A 25342-nucleotide genomic window follows, 5' to 3' on the forward strand; every position below is an offset into this window, starting at 1 on the left:
ATAGTTGATCGATTCGATAAGGGATAAGTTTCTTTCCAGGAAATATTTTTCATTTCCTCGATTCGTGCGCAGATTGAAAAATAAAATTATTGCCTTCTTATTTGGATCCACGCTCGTGGGACAGCGATCGTCCAGGGACTGCGGAAAGAGGGACGGAGCGGTTTTTAGTGGACGTAAAAATGGCTACGGTCGATTAAATAATCGATGAACAACAAGTGTGGGGATGTGATTTCGTCTTTAAAAAATCGCTTCTTTTATTGCCAGGGATGGAAACGATATTGTATATTTAATGCCCGAATCCACCCCAGTCTTTTGTGTATATCCGCGATATTCTCGAAAATATCTTCCCCTTAATCGTGAATCGCAAAAAGAAAATTCAAAACGATGTTTAAAAAAGAATTATACAGATATAACTCGAATTATCAAAATTGCAAATATTATTCGTATCGTTTAATACCCCTCCCTTTCGAACAGCGTTTTACAAGTATTTCGGCTCGACCTCTCTTCAAAGCAGTGCCATCGAGGATTTCCAGGTGGCGGCCATGTTTTCATTATACCGCACAATGTCCGGTACTCGATCACGCCGGCTTCCATTTCTCTCTCTCTCCCTCTCATCCGTTTCGTCCGTCCTTTTCTCGGCCGGGCGGTTGTTCCACCTTTTGCAAAAGCAGTGATATTTCAACGGGTGTGTGTTCCACGTTCAACCTCGCCCCAGTCAACGAGAGAACTCTAATTTCATTATCGCGGGTCTCTCGGGTCAGGGACAGTGGCGTAGCTTTCGTGGGCGAGTGTTGCGCGCGTAACGCGCGCAACAAACCTTCCCGCTTTCCGCCATCGGGAGCATCATGATTCTTCTGACTATTCCATTCCGTCCAGATGTTTGAAACGGATACGCAGAAAATTTGATTTGAATTAAGATTGGACGTGGTAACGACTTATCGTACGAACCATCTTGCTCCCTCGTAATTTCACACGAGATCGAAACGCTCGTGCAATTAAATTACAATAATGATAAGCGGAGGGAAGAGAAAGGAGTAAAAATATTTATCTTTTAGCGATCGAGGAAAATGGAAAGGAAGAAATATAAATGATCGCTTATCTATGATTGGCTCGCGTGTTGGCATCGAGAAACTGTTATTGAACACGGAGACTGTCAATCGTCTCGAGAGATATTGGAACTTCTTACTCGACATCATCCTATTTCTCGATCCAATCGTGATATTTAATCGATCGAACGCGCTCCTTCCAACTGTTAAATTATACGTAGAAAATGTAGATAATCTTTCGAGACAACAATCTTTCGATTCGTTCTCTGACGAACTATACGATCGCATTGTAACTTGCTTGCACGCGTGCAAGAATTCTTATTGGGCAGTGAAACTGCCAATTGTCTCAAAAGCTCGGACCCAGTCCCGATAATGAGGGATTAAATATTAAGAATTGTATTCTGGCCGCGCGCACGCTCAATGTTCCTTTGTTTTACGGCGATACGTGAGCAGAAAGCAAGATGGCGAGCCGACCATCTAACGCGATTAGGCCCCCAGCCTTTCTTTCTCTCGGCCAGGCCAAGCTTTAGCATGGTTACGCTCCTCCAACGATAACATCGGATACGATACCATCGGGGATGAAGGAGAATTTTCGAAAGATTGGAGGGAATCATTGAAACGCGAGTTGTCCGTGATTTTTCTTTTTTTTCCAGAAGAAACATTAAGAAATTCGTTTCGAGAAATTTATTTTCATACAATTCCTTCCTGCAAAAATTTAGAATTTATCCAATAATAAATTTTCGTTCGATCCTTGAAAAACAAAGAATTTCCAGGCAAACAATTGATACTATTTTTCCATTATCGCCGAGTCTCGCCGCAAGAAAGATCGACGAACGTTCGTCTCGTTTACTCGACGGCCGCAAAAGCGAAGGCATGACTGCCGCGAGAATGAAGAAGTGGAGGAGGAGGAGGAGGAAGTACGCGGAAAGGAGGAAGAAGGCGAAGAGGAGGAAAAAGAAGGAGGAAGGAAGAGGGAAACGTGGAGTGTTTCTCACGTCCGTTTTAGGCGGAGCGCGCAATGCGATTCTCATGAAGAATGCAGAGTCGACAAGGATACCGGCTCATTCGTATTAGGCCAACAACGGGGCCGCGCGGCAACGAGCGTTCTTAAATAATTCACGAATTCCTTGTGTCGACATCGATTTTCAGAAGTCGTAAAAGAGAGCAACGAGCATGAAACGCGGGAACGCGTGTAAAACACCCGGGACGGAAATTAAGAAAGAAGGAAGGATGCGCGAAACGACCGACAAAGGATGGAACACGTTAATCCGCGTTTCGCTCGAAATCCTAGAATCATCTATTCCTTCCTTCCCTCCCTTCTTCTCTTTCTTTATTTCAATCCCCTCTGTGTGGCATCTTGATGTGCAGGCACGCCTCCCTTATACCACGTCTCCAAGGCTATCCCCTCGAAGAGAAGGTGAAACAGCGGTCGAATGAAAGAGCGAACGCAGACGGGCTTAATAGCAACCGACCACTCGTATATCCGATTATGCGCTCAGGTATCAATTTTAATCTACGCTTACCGACCGAAAATTTCGATTCGCTCCATTCCAAGTGCGATCGAAGAAATTAAAGAGAAAGATTTGTACGTATATTTTTAAGGACACGAGGATTCGAAATTACCGACGTATAAACGTATAAAAGCTGGATCCGGAGGGAGGACCCAGTGGCCACGGGACGAAGTGATTTCGCCTGATCACAAGTTGGAATAATTAAGCTCGCGGGGAAATAATTCGGCAAGGGCCGAAGAACCGTGCAAAAGCGATGAGAAACGGTGATCGCGGTGGAGGGACGTTTTAAATATTCACAAGTTGCAATAAGCGGCGCTGACATAAAGTTTCCAGCGGAATGAAATTTAGCCGAAAAACCGATTGCCCCGGGCAGATTGCTTTTCGCCCGTTTTTCCATTATTCAGCATCGATTTTAAATCAACGATATATATATATATTCGGCAATGCGGTCGAGATCGGTGAAATAAAATGTTATCGTGTTCGGTAATGCAATTGGATTTTTTTTTTCTTTCTCTTTTTTCTCTTTCTTTCGATCACCCGATCAACACCTGACCCGATTGTTGCACCCGATCGTTGAGCCGATTTCACTTTACGAAAAGTACTCGTTCGACTCGATCGATAATTTATCCGCCGATAAATTACCACCCACGTTTATGCTTCATCGATAATTTTTAACATCGCGTCATCGTCGTAGGTTATTAAATAGATCACCGAAGAAGCGCCATCGATCATCGCGAGATATAACCCCTCCCCTCCCGGGGAGGAAGGAAACTTATCGAGCTATTATCTCGGCTCTCTAATGAACACCCGTTCACGATCCCACGAACGTGTGCAATATCCCCGGCGAAACGTCGAACACTCTTAAAACCGTATTCGTAATTCGAAAATTATTCGAAGGAGAAACGCAAGACGGTGAGGAGAGGGCGAGGGGGGGCCCGGTATGAGATCAGGCCAGGACGAACGAGGCGCGTTTCGGGGCGGAGACAAAGGGGAGACGGACGAACGGAGAAAGACGACGCGTAATCGCGTGCATTCACGTGTCGAAACGGCCGAGCCGTGTGTGAGTGCGCGTATATGCACGCGCGCGTGCATAAGGATGACGGGAACGAGACGGAGGCGAAGGTGAGCGAAGGTTGGACGAAAACGGATAGAGAGAAGGGATGAACGAGAGCGAGAGAGAGAGCGAGCGACCGAGCGACCGAGCGAGAGAGAGAGAGAGAAACGAAGAGGAACGAAGCCGGAGAGTACTAAGCTAGAAACTCATTACGAGTTCGCTCCGCCCATGCTGTTCGACGAACCGCCGACCAATCGGATACTGGCGTATCGTAATCGCGCCTGCACGGTTAATCTCGGCATCGCGTCCAAGTATAGCCGTAGCCCTATTGCTACAGTCTGACGGCTCGATGTGTTATTACGGCGTTGGGTCGGTGTGAGTGGATCCGTGTGCGGCGGGCGGGGGGGCTCGAAGGGGTGGCGTGCAGTACGGTTTCTCGTTTACAGACGGGCGTCGTACGAGTCCACGGACGGTCCCTTTCCAATAGCCGAGGATCGTTAGAGCTTCGATGCTCTTTTGCTTCCGTTTTTTTTTTCTTCTTTCGGATCGTCGATTATCATCACCGTCTAATTTATTCGAGATAATTAAAGCGATATATCGAAGAGGAGAAAGAAACTTGAGAAAAAATATCATCTTATCCGAATGGAATTTTCCAGATTTCGAATTTTTCGTAAAAATAAAAATCGAAGATGCATATTCGAGGCATATTATTCGCACGACTATTATTTACTATTATTACGGTTAATCGGGGAATAATCGATTCGTAACTCTCGTATTTCGTTAAAGCCTGTTCGATCGTATTACGAAAGGGATAGAAAACGCGAAATTATTTTCCACGTCGTTCGCAATAAGTGGAGGCCACCCATTACAGGCCGAATAATCGTATATCTCTCGTGATTCAATCTGATCATGAAAAGGCTCCGGGTACTGGCCGGCTTAATCGGCAAATATGTTTTCGATTAGTTCCCTATGCGCCTGCAAAGACCCCCAAACACCGTGCAATTTCGGAGGGTTCTCTCGGTTGTGTTCTGCGCAACGGGATTACACACGTCGATCGAACCTAATGACCTGTTGCGGCTTTATCGTATCATTGGTATCGTTTCTATCGGTATTGCAGTTTCAGCCTCATAATTTCGAAATGGTAAAAGCGGGCCGCACGATCATAAAAGAATTATGTAAACGCGAAATGCATTAATCTTTCGATCGAGTAGACACGATTTATCGTCGGGATCAAATAAGATATATTCCTTGTCCTTTCTTTCTTTTCTCGAGATAAATAAATAATAATTTAAAATTAATTATTAGTTATTCCATAATACAATGGAAAAATTAAACACGCAATTATGAATTGCGTGATGAATTAAAAATCGATTAAATACTTCGATAACACGTAGAAGATAACTTAACACAAACTTGCTCCTCTTATGAAAGCGAGGTAAGGAAGTTGGTTTAAAAAAAATTTTCCACAACTTTTCTCATTTATATAACGATAAAGCACCCTGTAAAAGTTTTTCGGGAGGCGTTTGACTTCCGGGAGGAAAAGAAAAGAAAAAGAAAAACTTGCACGACATTTAAGCGGTAGTTAATAACGCGCTTAAATATTCCATCGTAAAGCGTAAAAGAAATTAGGTTTTTTTCAAGTTTTTTCCTTTTTACCAGTTTTTCCACAGAACTTCTATCTACATCACCTCCCTAGCGTAATAACCGTCGTAATAAAGGGAATAACTTTACCACCGGGTCAAATTGGTCATCGGAATTTCTCGAACGTTCGTAAAGTTAATCGATATTGATTAATCGTGAGTTCAAGTAAATTCTCTCTCTCTCTCTCTCTGTGTGTGTCGCATTTCTCGTTCCAATAAATTCATCAACTCTCGAAAATTTGCTTTAAACATACGAACGAAACGAAGCGAGAAGAATCAACAAACGGTAAAAAATTCAAGGGGTTGAAAACGAGAGAGTAATAAAACATTGTTGTTTTTCGCGTAAACTGGTTGGTCTCGTATTCGTTCATCATATTCCCGGTCACCTATAACAATGTCGAGAACGAAACGAGGAAAAACGAGAAAAATCGGAAAACACGTTCTCGCGGGATAGGAGATAAAAAAAAAAAGAAAGAAAGAAAGAAAGAAAGAAGGAAAGAAACGAAACGTTTCCCCATGAAAAACGAGACGCTAATTGCATTTAAAGCTTTCGCGTGTAAAATATTCGTCAGACTGAACAACGTAACGTCTGCCTCGTAACAATCCGAGTGCCATTCCTCGTTTTTCGAAAGTCACCGAGTGAAACAAACGAACTGACAAGAAGAAAAATTCGACCATTACTCACTTGCCTGCCGATATTCACCGGATCCGTTGAATAATTAACGACAATCAATGGTTTTAAATTTTCGGGGAATGGATAACATTCGTGAATTGTATTTTTCTTCTCTTTTTTTTTTTTTTTTTTTTTTTTTAAAGGTCGCTGAACGAACTAATTATTACACGCTTGTACACGTTTGTTTGGAAAAAAAAAAAAAAGAAAGAAGAAATTCTTTCTGATCGATTAATGTTAACGATTCGATTCAATAATCGTTCGTTAATAATCGAAAAGACACGAATTACATTACATTATATCGCTGTTAAATCGTTGCGAAATTGAAATATTTCTTGATAATACACCGACTCTACTATATATATATATATACCAAGAAAAGAATAAAAGAAGAAATAATTACAAGAATCTCATTCTATTATAATTACGAGAATATTGCTTAAACGACCTTCACAGTAAATGAATCATGCATTGCGGAATCGGGATAATAACGTTGGTAAGCACTACCAACGTTTAATCAGACTGTTCATCCACGAAATATTCTTTGCAATTGTAAAAGAAAAAATTATTCGTAATTTAATCAATTACCCTTTTACGTAAAAAAAAAAGAAAAATCCTAAAATGCATCTCCATTAAATTCCATCTTTCCGATGATTCAATCCTGCGACGAATGACGAGAGAGAGAGAGAGGAAAAAAAAGAAAACCTAACATTAACAATCTCCAACTTGAATTACATAATCCAAAAAAGACAAATGCCAACATCTGTGAATATCTACCAAGCAACAAAGTCAGATTAACGAAACGAATCGAGGAGGACGAGGATAAGCTAACTTTTGACTTATTCTCGAAACGGCGAAAAAGAAGAGAAAAAAAGGAAAAGTTGATAAAGTTGACTTTAAACTGTTAAACTATTCGAGATCGTTCTCTGTGAACCGACGTGGGAAGGAAAAGAAGGAGAGAAGAAAGGAGAGGAATGAAAGAAAAAAGAAAAAGAAAGAAACAGGAAGAAAACGATAAGTTTGTACTTTTAGTTTAAACTCTTCGAATCGGGTCGGTTTTTTCGGCGTTTCCATCGTGGAAAACGCCGCGATGGCACGGAAGAAGGGGTTGCGCGTGGAGGAGGTGGTTGTTGCCGCGCCTTTGGAGAGAAGAGGGGCGGGGAAAAAGAGAAGAAGAAGAAGAGGCGGAAGAAAAAAAGGACGAGGCGGAAAGAAAAGAAGGAAGATACGCGCCGCTTTGGCGAGGAAAGGAGGAGGGAGAGAGAGAGAGAGGAAGAGGGGTCACTCGTACACGGTGAAATTGCCCGGCCATTAACGATACTACGTTATTACGCTCGTCCTTTTTTGCAGCGCCAGCCTCTGCTCGCTCGCTCGCGCGCGCAACAAACCGGCGGCCATCTTGGAATATGGTAACGAAAGAGAGGAAGAACCGAAGAGAAGAGGCGAAGAAGAGGAAAGAGGGCTTTGTCCCGTTCCGGATCGATCGATCCGATCAACGAGGATCGATCGTCCGACACCCGGAAAAACTCTTGACGCGTTCGCACCTTTCGACAACCTCTTTCGCGATTGATCAGATTCGTTCGATTTGAGAATTATAAGGAGAGGATAGATGTTAATGGAGATATTAATGCGTAATACAAAAATAAGTCTCAATTTTTTTAGATGGAGAGGAAACGAATGTTCGATCGAGTATAAGATAATTGTTAAGAATTATCGATGAACATCAACAGCGAGCTCTTTTTTTAAGAGGAACTTACTAGTGGAAAAATCTCGATTAACGTATAATAATCTGAAAAGTTTTAAAACTAAACACTGTAGTTACGTGTATTAGCGAATTCTCAGGACTCGAATAAAGGTAATTGCGTGTTAAAATCTTGAAAATCAAAAGGTACACGATAAAGTTAAATACTCGAAAGAATTTGGTCTGTAAAAATTGTCAAGGCTGACGTAAATATATCTAATATAATTATCTCGACTAATAATAAATTCTAACAAAAATGATTATAATTCCTGTATTTGAAATCTTTGAAAAAAAAAAAAACGATGTATTCTGTGTAACGCGATTTATATAAAATTAATATAAAAGAGCTCTAAACGTTTTTTTTACACCGATGGAGAAATGGAGAAACTGGGAAAGGAATAATGAAAATGGCAGACATCAATTACTTAAGCCTGATCGGCTCGGTTCGATTAGCGAGTAACGAATTGAATATAAATCGGTATTTTATGCAAAACCGATTGACATCGATATCGATGGAAATATACGGGTAACGATTGAATTAGCGGTGTCTATACCTAACCACTCTTCATTTCACTCTCTATTGGATAGCTCGAAAAAAAGATTCGTAATGCTATGTTGTGGTTCGACGAAAATCTTGTTTCCTGTAATTATTTATAAAAAAAAAACATTTAAGAAAGATATTCAAAATAAAAAAATGTCCACAATTCCAAACAATTCTTTCGATCTTAATAAGAAAATATCTTATATTTAATTTTATATATATATATATATAGTTAGAAAATTGTTGGTATGTAATCGGAATTTCAACTGGGTCAGACTTCAATTTCTATAAAAGCAAAATTGCGGAAAAGTCGAGCGCGAGTATCGATCACACGAGAACACTTATCACCTCTGAATTATTAACTGTTAAATTTTATACACCGGGAAGGAGAGGAAATCTTATCGCGCGTTTCACCGCTCTTTTCGAGGAGGAACAGTCGATTCGAAGGCAGGGATTGGCGGTATATCATTATTAGTCATTACCTATAATCTGCAGTTGGTCGCTCCCATCATCCCCCGTATCGATAGTGATTTCGTACCGACATTTGACCCAAGTCCGGGGCTATAATCAAACGTAAATCGTGTCCAGCTCTTTTTATGGAACGTTTAAAGACGAAAAATGGGACCCGGCCCGATTCCCGATATTTCTCGGCGTTGTATTTGTCCCTCCGATGCTCGTCCACGTTGCAGCGCCAATTTTCCCAAGACCACCATTCGTAGTCATTAAATTATTTTCGACTCCCATCTTGCTTCGAGTCTTGACTCTTGACCTCTCCCCATAGCATACGTATAACCGTGTAACCTACACGGTTAGAAACGGCTGTTTCTTTTTTTTTATAAAATGGCTATTCAAATAATATGCTACTATATTTTGTCGTTCTTTTTTTTAATGCGTTCTCCGTTAAAAATTTGAGTAAAGTATGTCAGACTTTGCAGTTGTACGTGTGTTTTCGTTGTATCTAGAAAAAAGGAAAAAAAAAATTAATTCAATTACAAACATGTATGATAAAAATTTAAAATACACAGACATATTGCACGTCTTGTTATCTTTGATTTGATTGATAAAAGTTTATCAACAGGATTAGCGATAACGTTGTAAAATTATATATATATATATTTATCAATGTATATATATATATGTATATAATAAATTTTTTATTTATTAAATCTTATATCCATCTGCATACTCTTCAAACTGATAAAGCGAATGATAAAGTAATTTATCGTGTTTCGAAATGGATTAATTATACGATCGACTAAAATAACATAAATTGATATTCAGAAATGAAATATCAGTGAAAATTTTAAAATTAATTTTAAAAAAAACGTAAAAAATTTATAAAAATTAATAGAAACTTTATAAAAGTATTTATATTCGCGATTATTATTACGTAATTTTTTGCGTTGTTGATAAAAAAAAATAAGATAACAAAGATTTAAAAATCATATCTTGAAAGAAATATAACACGAATAATAACAAAATAAATAAATCATCTTTGCTTTCGAAATATTTATATTTCATCATTTTTATCTGATACGATCACGTTTCTCTTCTATATTCTATAAATAATAATCAAGTGCTTTATATAATAATTCAAAATAATATCTTGAACACATTTCCATAGTCAAAACATTGATAAATTTCGACAATTCTGAACCGAATGATACATTCTATCTCGAATAATGTTTCCTTAACCTCAAAATATTTCCTTAACCTCACAATATTCAAATAAAAGCAAGTGAAATTTCTAGAAAAAAAAAAAAAAAGAAAAAAATATCTCCCATATCCACAATTTGATTACATCAAGCTTCGAGTTAACTCATTTTCAGCGATTAAAACTCTTAAGAACACGAATTTTTAATCACTCAACACGATCTCTCGTGCGCCTATCTACGTGTACTTTAATACGCGTACACGTACGTTCGTAAAATCACAATCTTTGATCCTAAGATTCCTCTTCTAAGGAAGGAACGAAGGTACGTTTAGATTTTTCTTACGATGAACTTATCTGGTGTTCGATTTAAATTTTCAATCAGCCTTGAACGTTCCTTCATGCACACGAGCGGAGGATATCTCTCTCTCTCTCTCTCTCTCTCTCTCTCTCTCTCTCTCTCTGCCTTTCTCACGCGAGAGAGACGAGGCTGGAAGCGCCGATAAGATTCATGCATAAAAACGAATCTGGTTTACGAGAATGCTCGTCGTCTAGAACACGATTATTAAAACGTGCCGTGCCGCCAGCTCGTAGACCCCAACGAAGGAAACCTCACGGTTCCCGGCCTTCTTGGAACTTTAAATTAAAACCGCTCTCGTTGTTTTGCGATCGGTAAAGGATCCCCGATCGGTGCTGGAGGAGTTGAGAGCGTTCCGGTGTCGTTCGCAATCGGGGGCATAAAGTGTCCGCATAAAGCAAAGTCCGGCGTAGACACCGAACCATCCAGGTAAGGACACGCTCGAAAAGGTGCCCCACGTCCTCTCCACCGCCCGAGGAAAATCCTTCTTTCCCTCCTGCCAAAAAAATACCACACTTCCCTTCCACGGGATTTAAATCGTAATCTGCCGAATTAGAGCGATAGATTTATAAATTTGAAGACAAAGAGTATAATTAAACGTGTAAGAGGAGGATAATGCGAATAATAGCGAAAAGTGTAGGTACGAGACTGTTTTGTTTCCTTTCTTTGAAAAAAAGAATGTAAACGTATATATGTACGAAAATTGAAAAACGAAAGCAAATGTGAAATTTTTAGCGATAGAATTAATCGAAAGAAAAAAAAAATCGACAATCTATAGATCGATTATTTTATTTATTTACGTTCGTAAATAAATGGCGATAAATATTTCTTAGAAACGTTTCTTTTTTTTAAAACGTTGTGTAAAATTCTCTCGTTCGAATTAATCGAATTAATCTCGCTACGCTTTAAACATTTGCGTCTTATGTCCCGTTTTCTTTCTAGGCGCATGCATGCATGCGTGCATGCATGCTCCCATGTTGAAAATTCATCGTCAACCGTGCTGTTGCTACGGGTTCGTACGAATCTAAATACCTGATCCAACTTCTATAATGCAATTTCAATGTCGGTAGTCGATTACAGAACGCTATAAACGCGTATCTCCGGTAAACCCGCTAATTGATAACGTATCTAACGTTTTACAATCACGATAGCTAAAGATATTTATTATCGATGAAAATGTAGAAACATCTTTGATATCGATCTTCCTTTTGCAATCAGATCTGTACATATGATTGCAATTTTATATTCATATAATTTTTTTTTTTTAATGAAACTTTATTCATTGCAAGAGAGAGATATTCCATATATCGATATTTGTATTAATTTTGGATTAAAGTTTAGAACGAATTAACAATTGAACGCAATTTTCCCTAATTGAAAAATGATTTGATAATTGGTTAATTTCGATAATTTTTTTTCAATTTTATCCTTAATATTCGAATCTTTTAAAACCTGGTCTCGAAAAAACAATGTGAAATATTCCGACCCGTTCCTGTTCACCAGGAAGAATCTTATCAAGTGGACAAACGGCGTGCGGCCCTGCAGGGTTTTAATTCGAATAAATCCAAGTTGATGAGGAGGCGGCCTTTTAAAATTCCAATGATAACGGACCGGATCTACGGAGCTCGTCAACGACGTAACCGTCTACCATATTATCTTTCTCCATCCTCCATATTTTTTTAAATCGCTCCTCTGAATTATTGGTATCGTGGTATTTGAATACGAAACAATAACCAAATAAAATTTTCGATACGATACAAAATTCAAAATCTATTCTCTTTTCTGTACATTTTGATTATTTCAACGTTTCATTTGTATCTTTAATGAATCGAATAAATAGATAATTAATTACTTAACTACTTTATATAATACTTTATATAGTAATATCTATATAATTACGTTGATTATATCTAAATAGATATATTCGAAAGTTTCGTCGAAATTTAAATTAATATTTTTATATTGAAAAATGATAATTTTGTTTAATTCATTCTTTGTAATATGTTAATTGCAAACTTTTTACAATTAATCAATAATTTGTAACAGGAAAAAATAACGTAAATTGAAGATAAATTAGATTAAATAGATTAAAATTAAATATGTGCAATATATAATAAATCACCCTATATATTTATATATTTATATAAAAATTATTATAATTTTTTATATAAATTAGTTAGTTTTTATATAACATACAAATCATATATATATATATATATATATATATATATATATATATATATATATATAATACAAATAATACTAAAAAACACTAGCATAACTAACCTAGTAAATATTTATGCAAAATTAAAACGAAATATATTGAATACTGAAAAATAACTCACCGTTCGTGTATCGTTGAACAAACAATCGAAACTTTTTTGTTATTAGTTTTTACGGAAACAAATAAACGATTATTCATTTTAAGATAAACTCCCGCTGCAATTTTATATAATATGGCGCTAACACAGTGACCGTTAAACAACATAAATCAAAATAAAGATAATATTTCTCCTATAGTTTTTAAAAATTCTAAATATTAATTTAAGATATTGTAAAAATAATTAAAAAACAAAATACGATTTTTATTAATATTAATATATGCATTAAAAATTGAAAATAGATATTATTATTATCATTTCATCAACTAATATTAGATACATATCGATAATGTAGGTATTACATCTTTATAAAAAGCTGCCCAGAGGTCGCTAATGTATATATATAGAGATAGCTTATGTAGATTTCTACTTAACCACATAATTTTCTTTCTATATCTTCATAGTTAATTTTTTAAAAAGAAAATTTATAAAATTTTAAATGAAAGTAAAAATAGTTAAAAAATTTAGATACTATTTCATTTAAAACTATTTCTTTATAAATAAATATTACAAAAATTTTATTACATTTATTTTTAACTATAATATATATAAAACATTAAAATTAATTTAATAATTAATAAATCTTTAAAATAAAATTTTAAAATAATTAATATTCTTTAAGATAATTGTTAAATATTAACGAATAAATGTATATATTTTTATTATATGCAATCACATCAAATAATGATTTAATAAATTTACGAATTTTTTTTATATGAATTTTTTTAAATTACTTTCACTATTTTTACCTTCCTAAATTCAATAATTTAATATTATATTAACAACTTTATAAGACTAATACTTAAAAAAAATAAAAAAATAATATTATGAATAATTCCATATTCTGCTCAGTTCAATATTCGGTTGAAAAATATTTTAAATGACAGAAATTTAAATCTCTGAATAAACGTTAACATCGCCATCTAGAAGATATAACCGAATATATCGGAAGGTCAGACATAAGAATATTGTTCCATTCTTAATTGACGAAATCGATAAACTTACATATATGAGTTCGTAATGTTAGTGTTACATTACATATATATTTAGCAAAAGTGATATTGTGATGTAGCTACAGTTGTGGTATCAGTTACGTATATAACATCATCGAAGTAACGTCTCCTGTAACATTATTAGAATTTTGTATTACTTGTCTATAAAATAATATAAAGTATTTTTATTAGTGTTGTTTTAAACGCATTCTTTACTGTTTCAAGAATCAGGATTCTTCACGGATTCATCAACTATCTTATTATACAGGTACAAGATTTTTCTTAAATATTTTTTTTTTTAGTTTTTATATATATACTTTTGAAATAATTTTTAAAACGTTTTATTCTATATTTTGTATTGTATATTTTGTAAAAAAAATAATACCGATTATGAGTAGTAATGCAATTTAGATGGAATTCAAATTTATACAAGTACAGAACATAAAAATAACATTTACTACGCCCATTATTCGCATAATCATTAAAAAGAGTATCTTTTATAAAGTTCTTCTATAAAGTTAAATAAATCTTATAAATGTAAATATTTTTTCTTTTATATTAATTTATGTGTAAAATTTAAAACATATAATTTGTTTTATTATATATAAATATATATATATATATATATATATATATATATATATATATATATACATACATTACATACGTACATACATATATATACACACGATGTATTACGTTTTATTAAAAATATTCATTTTACAAATGATAGTAGCAGTATTTAATTAATTCACTTAATAATATAATAATAATATATATATTACGTAACTTTATTATAAATTTTTTTCATATATATTATTTTCTTATTAATATTAAAAAAAATTAAAAAACAGTATATTATAATTAAAGAACATAATTAAAAAAAATAAAAGAAATTTTTAATACGAAATATATTATATATTTATATATTTAGTTATATATTTATCATAAAGAAATAATATAACATATAATTATTCTAAAAATTATAACAAAAATATAATATTTAATTAATATTAATAAATATTAAATATTAAAATAGTATTATATTAATGTTTTATTATACTGATTTTAATTTTTTAATATATTTTATTATTTATAATAATTTTGAAAAAATTGTTTCATAATAATTAAAAATTGACTTATGAATAATAATAATAAAATAATAAAATATTTTATCTGATTTATTATTATTATTATTAATAAATATGATATTAAAAATTTTATATATATATGTGTATGCACATAAATATGCTCTAATATAATAAATATATTTATAAAACAATTTAAAAACTATTAAACTATTTAATTTTTTTTTTAAATCTATTTTTACTTGATAAATCATGCTATTTTTTAAGCATTTAATTTGAGAGATACAAAATTATCTCTATTTAAATGTATATATAATTGTCTTTGCATTAATATACAAGGTCATAAGCTATCATTCAGACATCATTAAACCATCATTAAGCTATCATTAAGCTATCATTATAAAAAAAATGTATATTCAAATCTATTTACATAATTATCATAATAGATAATATATAATTACAATATTAATTTCTTTTAATATTAACAATAATCAATATATATATTATAATAGGTGACTTTTAATTTTTTATTTTTAATATTCATATATAATAATTAAATAATTTAAATAATTATTTTTTTTATAGAAAATTTTATAAATATTCTATGTAAAGAAATCCGATGAAATGAAAGAATTATTCACACTATAAGGAAATGTATTAAAGGAATTTATCCTATTATAATAATCAAATAATATCAAAAGAATACAAATGTCTGTATTATCAAATTCAACAAAACAAGTATTACAAAATACATCATCTCTTTCAATGGAAATACAAGATGATAATACAATAATGTGTAATAAGGTATTTTGTTGAATATTTATATATAAATCATAACATTTTCTATTATATTTAAAATGAAATATTTATTTGAGTTTTTATCTCTTTTATCATATTTAATTATTAGAAATTTTAAAATTAATTTATTCAATTAAAGTATATTACAATTAAATTTTCAAACAAAATGGATCTGTTAAATTTTATTTTACAAATTTGAAATTCATTACATATTTCATTTCAGTCAATGGAAAATCTAATATTCAACTATATCATACACAACATTAAATTGTGTATTTCAGAAGAAGCAAGAAAAAAATATCGGGAGCAATGGTATATCTAATGCACAAAGAGTATGGACAAGTTTGTTATCAGGTGCTATTGCAGGAGCATTGGCAAAAACGACAATAGCACCTTTAGATCGCACAAAGATAAACTTTCAAATTTCAAACCAACCATTTTCGGCAAAAGCAGCAATTAAATTTTTAATAAAAACTTTTAGAACAGAAGGTTTACTAAGTTTATGGCGTGGAAACAGTGCTACTATGGTTAGAATAGTTCCATATTCTGCTGTTCAATTCACAGCCCATGAACAATGGAAAAGAATCTTAGGAGTAAATGGATCAGAAAGGTAAAATTTACATACAACATATGAAATATTTATTATAAATTTTTTACATTATAATAATCATATGTACTTAATATTATATTTTTCAATATAAGAAACATTTTTTCACATATTGTATCAAATTAATATTTTAAACTAATTTCCAAATCTGCTTCTAATATATTTGCAATGCGATTATATAATATTTATTTAATTATTTATAATAATTATAAAAAATTATTTATTCTCTTTGATAGAGAAAAACCAGGATTGAATTTTCTTGCCGGTTCTTTAGCGGGTATAACATCGCAAGGTACAACTTATCCTCTGGATTTGATGAGAGCAAGAATGGCTGTGACACAAAAGACTAAATACAAAACCTTACGACAAATATTTGTACGCATTTATATGGAAGAAGGAATAGCGGCCTATTACCGTGGATTTACTGCAACGCTACTTGGTGTCATTCCTTATGCTGGTTGCAGTTTCTTCACCTATGATCTACTCAGGAATTTATTGACTGGTGAGTCACTTCTTTTACAAACTTATTCTACGCCGTGACGGTGCTTGTACGCAGAGAAAAAGTCGTGATTTATACGAACGAGAGTGGCTCGTATATAAAGCAGGGTACCCGTGGGGCACATCGGGGCTGTTTCCCGATATTGGGACAATACTTACTTTAATAGCGACGCTTGTCGAGACAAGTCCGATGGCTGTGTTTTTCAAGTACGTGCTTCATGTTCGATGATGGCTACGTGTCGATGAACAGTGTACACGGTGGCTATTCCTGGCTTCTCGACATCACTGATTTGCGGCGCCATTGCCGGTATGGTTGCTCAGACTAGCAGCTACCCTTTGGACATTATTCGGAGAAGGATGCAGACTTCGGCGATGCATGGTCAACACTATCACACAATCAGATCAACTATTATAAAAATTTACAAGTGAGTTTTTATTTTTTAATTTGAGTAAAAATGATTAATATTAAATTTAATGTAATTCTAATACAACTTATAAAATATAATTACATTTTTTCATTGCATTTAAATTTTAAAATATAATATTTAAATAATTTAAAATATACAAAATAAAGAAAATAATTTTTAAATGAATTATTAAATGAATAATTTTTAATTTTTTTTCTATTACAATTTTAGCATATAAAATAAAAATGTTTATATAAAATATTTTTTATTATTTTCAGAGAAGAAGGTATAATGGCTTTTTATAAAGGACTAAGTATGAACTGGATAAAAGGTCCAATTGCTGTAGGAATTAGTTTTGCAACACATGATACGATCCGCGATACATTAAGAAAAATTATTATTTGCCAAAATACTTCATTAAAAACATAAAAATGATATAGGCAATTAGAAAAACTAATAAGAAATATCTAATTACATCTCATTAGAAAAGCAGTAAATATATTTTTATCTGCTAAAAAGTCCTTTGAAATATAGAATGTTTGATAAGAATTGCATACAAACTTTATCATTGTTTTGCTATTAATAACAGTTATATATTAGCAAAATTTGTACAGAAATCTATCAAATACTCAGACATCAATATATATAAAATTTATGATCATATAATTAATAGATTCATGTAATGTAGTAATGATTTAATAAATATTATAGTTTTCAAAGGACATATTTTTAAAAAAATAGAAAATAGTACAAATTGTTGATGTACATATTGTTAATCAAAATGTTATAAAAATTGTTAAATTACTAAAAAATGCATGTCATATAAGTATATATAAATCACTAAAAAGCAAAACTATATTGCGCAAATATTAACATTTAGTTTATTTGTAATGTGGATATTATGCATAACAATGCAACTGCCCTCACAAGATGTTTTTTAATCATTGATAAACAAAGTATTTTTTTCGTGAATTTCAATAATCATAAAAATAATTTTAAAAAACATCTACATTTTTACACATTAAATTACAGATATACAGATATAATATCTACAATTGTTAATGTGATAGTAACAGAATAGTAGTTGTTTTATATTATTGAATAATTAAATAATCATTAAATTTTGTATAGAATAACGCATTATTTTAACAATAATAATTAAGTTCTGACAATAATTTTATAAATATAAATGTGCAATATTAATAATTAGCACAATTACTTATACTGAAACAAATTATTATAAAAATTATTCATATCTAATCTTTTTTTTTATAAAATGATCTATAATTATTTTATAAGTTTATAATGATCCAAATTATTTTAATATTGTATACATTTGAATTAATATCTCATATACTGTAAATTTTTATTCAAATATATTTTAATTAGAATAAAATATTTTCTCAAATATCTAATTTTTTACATAAATTTTACGTAGGTGTTTTAAATATTAAATATATATACACACTTTTATACTTAAAAATAAATGATAAAATACAACTAATATTACAAGTAATAATAATATAACTGATGATGAAATAGACAATAAAATTTATAAATATTTAATATGTAGTATACTATTGAATAAATCTATTACTTTAAATAAAAATAATATTCTTTACAAAAAGTTAATTTATTAAAATTGACTAGTCTAATAATTTTGAACAGAAATTACTTCATTTCTAGAATTTGTATAGTCATCAATTATTTAAGATATAAAAATGTAAAATAGACAGAAAATATTGTTATTATATATGTTATAAATGGTTATTAATTTTTGTGAAAAGATTTTAGCATTCAGTTTTGCTTTGATAAAGCAAAGTATAGTTAAAAAATTTTTACTTCTTTTTTTTTTATATAAAAAACTTTGTACAATATTATTTAGGTTTAGTTTCTTGATCATTCACATATCTTATATAAATTTCTCTTTCATCATTTCCACCTGGTGGAATTTCAGCTTCATTCAAATATGATACTCCTATAGCAAGTACAGAACCATCATGACTGAAACTAAGAGCAGCAACACCAGCATTGTATCTATGAAATTGACATAAACGTTTTTTGTTAAAACCATCCCAAATATTCACATAACCATCTGAACCACCAGTTGCAAATGTATTATAAGTTGAATGAAAACTAATAGCATTCACTGGATATATATGTTCTACATTATTTTCCTTTATCCTATGACATTTAAAAGCATATTTCTTTTTTTGTGCTTCTGGTGTTGTATCAAGATATTCAACAGCAACACGACCCTCTATGCTACTAAGAACATATCCCTAAAAGTTATTAAAAATTAAAAACAAAAAAATTTAATATCAGTATTAAATGAAATTAAAATTTAAATTATTTCATTTATTTAATTATTAAAATATCAAACCTACCTGCTCATTAGGAAAACCTTTAATACAACGTGTTTGATATTTTAAACTGCTTTCACGTCTTTGAAACATACCAGCCATGTTTCTCAAATCCCAAATACAAACTTTGCGTTTAGCTGTACCAACTACAAACTTATCTCCACATACAGACAAAGCAAGAACAACATCAGGTTGTAAATAACTACCTACACAAGTAGGTGTTCTAGGATCCCAAAGTTTTACTGCTGCATCCCATCCTCCAGTTAATATTGCATTGACTGCGGCAGAATATTCAATTTTCCTAATTGGTTTATCATGTGTTCCCATGACTGATTCTATAAAATAATTCCTTTTTATGATATTTATATATTGAAGTAAATATAAATAAAGATAAAAATAGAGAAATATCAATACCAGTATTACTATTTATGTCATACATCTTTAATGTATTTCCTAAACCTCCACTATAAGCATGTACAGCATCCTATTAAAACAAACTTTTTTATTCTATTGATATTAAAAAATTTTCAAAACAACTAATATTATAAAGATAAAAATAAAGAAAAAAAATATATAATTATATTTAATGTATAATATTATATTAAAATTTATATTTTATTTTCTTAAATATATAATATTTTAATTCTTATTTTTTTTTTTTTTGCTTAAAAATACAAATATAATAATATAATATTAAATATTATATATGTTGTAATAATATTTTAAAACTTGTTTATATCTTATAAATACATAATATATAACATGATATAAAAATTTCATTTACCTGAAATGCAACATCTAAAACTGGTAAATCATGATTATATTTTAATCTCATAGTATTTGTATGAATATCATACAAGCGCACTGTACTATCCCATGAAGAAACAAGAAGAAATTGTGTTGAATTCCGTCCAAATTCTACTGCCGAAATCGCATCAGTTGGAGGAGATTTTATTTTGAATTCTGTCCGAGATTCCATTCTTAAAAAAGAAAACAAAAGCTAAAAGAATTAATAAGAAAAAAAATATATATATACACATATATTAAATAGTATAAATAAACATAACCTATAAATAGTAAAATATTCACATACATTTTAAAAGATTATTACTATTCTTAATAATAGACTTATAATGTTTCTTCGCTATATCAATAAATTCTTATATTATTTAAATAAAATTATAGATTGAAAAAAATGATTTAAGTGAAATTAAATATCGAAAAAGAAAATAGAGATATCCACTTCCATACACAATATAAAGGGAAATGTAAATCGAAGTTAATTGTGATACAAATGCATACAAGAGAAATTAAGAAATACAATCTTATTTCATTATCATGCTATTTAAAAATACATTATATGAAAGCAACTTTATTATGTAATTTCAATTAGCGATTTTGAAATATACAATTTTGTATGAAACTTTAGTAAACATTTGAATTTCAGGAAGTATCAAGAACTCCATTTTTATTCGTATTATATCCGGGACACATGGTTATTTTCTAACCTTAATAATACGTTTTAGTTTGGGTAGTGATTATTTAGAAATATTGAATGGAATATAAGATAAAAAAATCATGGTAAGCTTAACATTTTGATTATATTTTTAAATAAATTAGAAATATAACTTTTTTTAAAATTATTTTCATTTATGCCTTTCAAAACAATATATTAATTTTGATTTTTTGTAATAAAAATGTAACAATTATAAAATATGATACAATTGTAAAATATTTTCTTATAAATTAAAATTAAAATAAATTTTTATGTATTAATATTGAGAGTTTTAATTGGATTATTAAAAAAATATGTATAACTAGATAATTAATAACAAGTATGATACAAAACTTTATTTAAATAACAACAAAAGTAATTGTAATATGTTTGAAATTTTTTAAATAAATACATGTTTTTATATTTTAATATTTTTTTTTAACAAACATCGTTTTTATTAAGAATATTATATTATATTACCGTAATATTAAAAAAGATTATAATATGATAAATACATTTTAAATCAAATTTTTAAACATATTTATTAAATAAAATTTTTATTAAAATTTTATATTTTTTATATAATTAATTTCTAAATTTTTTATAAATTTAATTATAATATTATATTTTTCAGTCAAAGCTTTTTGTTTTATTTGAACATGCTGCTGGCTATGCCATATTTTCTGTCAGAGAATTTGAAGAAGTGGGAATGTTATTGCCTCAAGTTGAAGCATCTGTAACAGATTTGTCTCGTTTTAACTCAGTTGTGAAATTAATTGGATTTTCACCTTTTAAAACTGCTTTAACAGCTCTAGAAAGTATAAATAATATTTCTGAAGGAATTGCTCCAGAAGATTTACAGTTATTTTTAGACTCATGTATACCAAAATCTGGAAAAAAAGATGAAGTTGTGCTTGGAGTAGCAGATCCAAAACTTGGAGCTAATATTACTGAAGTATTAAATATAAAATGTGATCACACTGGTGCCATTCCAGAAATTATTAGAGGAATAAGATTTCATTTTCATAATTTGGTAAAAGGTTTTACTGCTAAAAGTTCTGGAATTGCACAACTTGGACTTGGTCATAGTTATTCTAGAGCTAAAGTTAAATTTAATGTTAATCGTGTGGATAATATGATCATACAAAGCATAGCTCTACTAGATCAATTAGATAAAGACATTAATACGTTTAGTATGCGTATAAGGTAATTATTTTAAAAAATATTAATCAATTTTTTTATATTTACAGATAGATAAAAAAATTCAATTATATTTTTAGTTTATTAATTATAATTTTATTATTTACAGGGAATGGTATAGTTATCATTTTCCAGAACTTGTAAAAATAGTTCCTGAGAATTATATGTATGCTAAAGTTGCAAAATTAATAAAAAATAGAAAAGAACTTACAAATGAAAAATTAGAAGCTTTGGAAGAAATTGTTATGGACAGTGCCAAAGCTCAAGCAATTATTGATGCTTCTAAATCATCTATGGGAATGGATATCAGTCCTGTTGATCTTCTTAACATTGAAATGTTTGCAGTACGTGTTATTGCTTTGGCTGACTACAGAAAACAATTAGCAGAATATTTAAAATCTAAAATGACAGGCGTAGCACCAAATTTAGCTACATTAATAGGTGACCAAGTGGGAGCAAGATTAATAGCACATGCTGGATCTCTTACAAATTTAGCTAAATATCCTGCCTCTACTGTACAAATATTAGGGGCAGAAAAGGCTTTATTTAGAGCCTTGAAAACTAGAGGTAATACTCCAAAATATGGACTATTATTCCATTCAAGTTTTATTGGTCGTGCGGGTACAAAAAATAAAGGTAGAATTTCAAGGTATCTTGCCAATAAATGTTCTCTTGCATCAAGAATTGATTGTTTTATCGATATACCAACTAATGTGTTTGGTGAAAAATTGCGACAACAAGTAGAAGATAGATTGAAATTTTATGAAACTGGAGAAATACCTAAGAAAAACATAGATGTAATGAAAGAAGCGTTAGAAGAAGCTGCACAAGTAATAGCGAGTATGGAACAAAAATCAGCTAAAAAGAAAAAGAAAAAAGATAAAAAAAGAAAAAGTGAAGTTTTAGAAAATGGAAAAGAAAATGGATATATTGAAAATGGAGTGGAAGAAGAAACTGAAGAACCAGTAAAAAAAAAGAAAAAAAAGAAGAAGTCAAAAAGTTTAAATGAAAATGAATGAGAATTTATATATTGTCTTTATATAATTATCATGCTATAATAATTGTATCAATTTTTCTTATTCATAACAGTGAACATTATATGTTGAATACTTCATCTTTTAATATAGTTTCAGTTGTAACTCTATTAATTCATGAAATAGTTTATTTTTAATCATATATTTTCATTGTAAAATTATATTAAAATAAGATTGACAATTAGATTTATAATTTAAAAACATATTTTCATATATTGCATATATTGACCCTTAAATCTTCTTCTAAAAGATGTATATTATTTTATGAAGAAACAATTGTAAAATATAATTCTTTATAATTTAAATTATTGTGTACATACATAGTATATATTATTTTTCCAATATAATTTGATTTCCTATTTTTTTTTATTTGGTTTTTATTCTTATTAATATAATTATTTTTATTAAAATTCTAATGTATTATTATGATTAATATAATTAATATAATATTAAATTAATTTTTTTATATATTTTGATATTAATATCTAAACATGTAAAATCTTTATTTTATAATGCTTATTATTTTAATTTATACTATTTTTTAATTTAAATTTTTTAACATTATATTCTTTAAGAAAATAATTTTTAAATTATATTATAAAATATTTTTTTAAAAAAGGAAACATATCCATTGATTAATCATAAAAAATAATTAAATTATAAAATTTGAAAAAATTATTAATATAAGATAAATTTTCTTAAATTTTAAATTTTGTAATATTTTATACATGTTTTATATCTAAGACTAAATTATAATTTGAAGGAAATTGGTAGAATGTAAAAATAAACATTGCATATATAAGGAATAGATGGTACTTTATGTTAAAAATGAAAATAAAACAGTTGACAATTTATATTAACACCAGCACCAATGAGCATTTAATAACGATAAAACTGTGATGTAAGTATAAATACCAGAATTAATAATTACAATTATCGCGACTAATGTAAACAATATTCAGTCGACAAGTGAGCTATTAGTTATCATTCGCACGTATGTAATACTATAAGCGACATAATAACTGTCCTGAATTTCACCAGAGGAACAATAATTTTCATTTTGTGTAATGCATGTAATACATTTTACATAAAATTGTAAGGCATATGTAAATAGCCATATATTTTAAACGCGCGATTAATATTGATATGTACCAGAATATGTACGTATTGCTTAATAGTTGAATATTTCTTACTTAAGTTTTCTCTGATAATAAATGCAATGTTACAAATGTATGTATGTATGAATATATGTTAAATTAATAGATAATTGTAATTTAATTAATATATAAATAATAAAAGATTACAAATTTTATATAATTTTATTTGTAACGAACAATAACGAATACTAATAAAATTATTGAGTTATATTCGTAAAATGTACAATGAACAATATCAACGCGCGCAAATAGCATAAAAATACATATCTAAATGTATTTCAATAAAATAATATTACTTTTACTTTCTATTTTTTTTAAATTCAGAATCAATAAAATTTTTTGAATATATGTCAATTTTCCAATATCATTATATAAAAATTTATAAAACTTATTTGCTAACAAAAAAATGTTCATTTAACTTTCATGATCTTAATTTTCATCCAGTTTGACTTTATAAAGGCCTCTGTAATTCTAGACTGTAATCGTGCTTCTTTATATTAATATTTATACGGATCAACTGACAATGATACCGCACTTATTGACTATATTTTTTTTATATTTGTACAATAATACATACATATATATGTATTTTAATACATATATATGTATGTATAGTTTAATACTTTAAAAATATATTCCCATCTACATCAAATAGTACACTTTATATAAAATACTCAAATAATGGAAAATGTAAAGAATTATTTTTCCCTTATATATACAAGATTCAGTCTCTGATACTCGCATAGAAGCCTGTAAATTAATTCCACATCAACTTTATGAAATGATTTAAACAAAATTTAATAAAATAACAATAAAATTTCTATTATGATTAATTCATAAAAAATGAAATACTTTCAATCACATAAAAAAGTTTTTGGGCACCTGTTCTATAGATATTTATATAGAGTACTATATAAGCAACAAATTATCTAAATTATTTGTTTAAAAACATATATAAATATGAATTTCAACTTTGCTGCAAATTCTGAAATATTTTATAAATTAAATTTTAATTATTTGATAAATAATAAACAAGTATATCTACTATGCTAAAATATAATTATAAAATAAAAATTTTATCAATTATTTATGTAATATATGTCATACATA

At 29.8% G+C, this 25342-nt stretch overlaps 3 protein-coding genes across 6 annotated transcripts; 2 read left to right on the top strand and 1 right to left on the bottom strand.

The window, feature by feature from the left end:
* The first annotated feature begins 10388 nt into the window (after positions 1–10388).
* On the top strand, positions 10389–17508 carry LOC413551 (mitochondrial coenzyme A transporter SLC25A42). Of its 3 annotated transcripts, XM_396993.7 has the most exons (7): positions 10389–10641; positions 13811–13853; positions 15259–15477; positions 15753–16081; positions 16315–16580; positions 16827–17001; positions 17262–17508. In XM_396993.7, the coding sequence occupies exons 3-7, from the start codon at positions 15382–15384 to the stop codon at positions 17410–17412; spliced, it is 1017 nt and encodes a 338-aa protein (XP_396993.3). In that variant the 5' UTR covers positions 10389–10641; positions 13811–13853; positions 15259–15381; the 3' UTR covers positions 17413–17508. The 3 variants fall into 3 exon arrangements, 2 of the variants coding, with proteins under 2 accessions (XP_396993.3, XP_016770770.1); XM_016915281.2 differs by lacking the exon at positions 13811–13853; XR_412205.3 differs by lacking the exon at positions 10389–10641 and having other exon boundaries at positions 13441–13853; positions 16681–17001.
* Positions 17509–18784: 1276 nt separating this feature from the next.
* LOC410050 (mitotic checkpoint protein BUB3) lies at positions 18785–20578 on the bottom strand. 2 transcript variants are annotated; one of them, XM_026446159.1, is made up of 5 exons: positions 20440–20578; positions 20131–20346; positions 19761–19830; positions 19371–19681; positions 18785–19265 (listed from the first exon to the last, which is right to left on the bottom strand). In XM_026446159.1, the coding sequence occupies exons 2-5, from the start codon at positions 20323–20325 to the stop codon at positions 18861–18863; spliced, it is 981 nt and encodes a 326-aa protein (XP_026301944.1). In that variant the 5' UTR covers positions 20326–20346; positions 20440–20578; the 3' UTR covers positions 18785–18860. The 2 variants fall into 2 exon arrangements, with proteins under 2 accessions (XP_026301944.1, XP_393536.2); XM_393536.6 differs by having other exon boundaries at positions 20131–20326; positions 20440–20575.
* A 5-nt stretch (positions 20579–20583) lies between these two features.
* Positions 20584–23185, top strand: LOC100578005 (nucleolar protein 56). The gene is made up of 4 exons (XM_003251721.4): positions 20584–20725; positions 20794–20927; positions 21476–22047; positions 22151–23185. Exons 2-4 carry the CDS (start codon positions 20925–20927, stop codon positions 23058–23060), a joined length of 1485 nt encoding a protein of 494 aa, XP_003251769.2. The 5' UTR covers positions 20584–20725; positions 20794–20924; the 3' UTR covers positions 23061–23185.
* The last annotated feature ends 2157 nt before the right edge of the window (positions 23186–25342 follow it).

This window comes from Apis mellifera, linkage group LG1 (assembly GCF_003254395.2).
Source record: "Apis mellifera strain DH4 linkage group LG1, Amel_HAv3.1, whole genome shotgun sequence".
In the NCBI taxonomy this organism is placed as follows: Eukaryota; Metazoa; Arthropoda; class Insecta; order Hymenoptera; family Apidae; genus Apis; species Apis mellifera.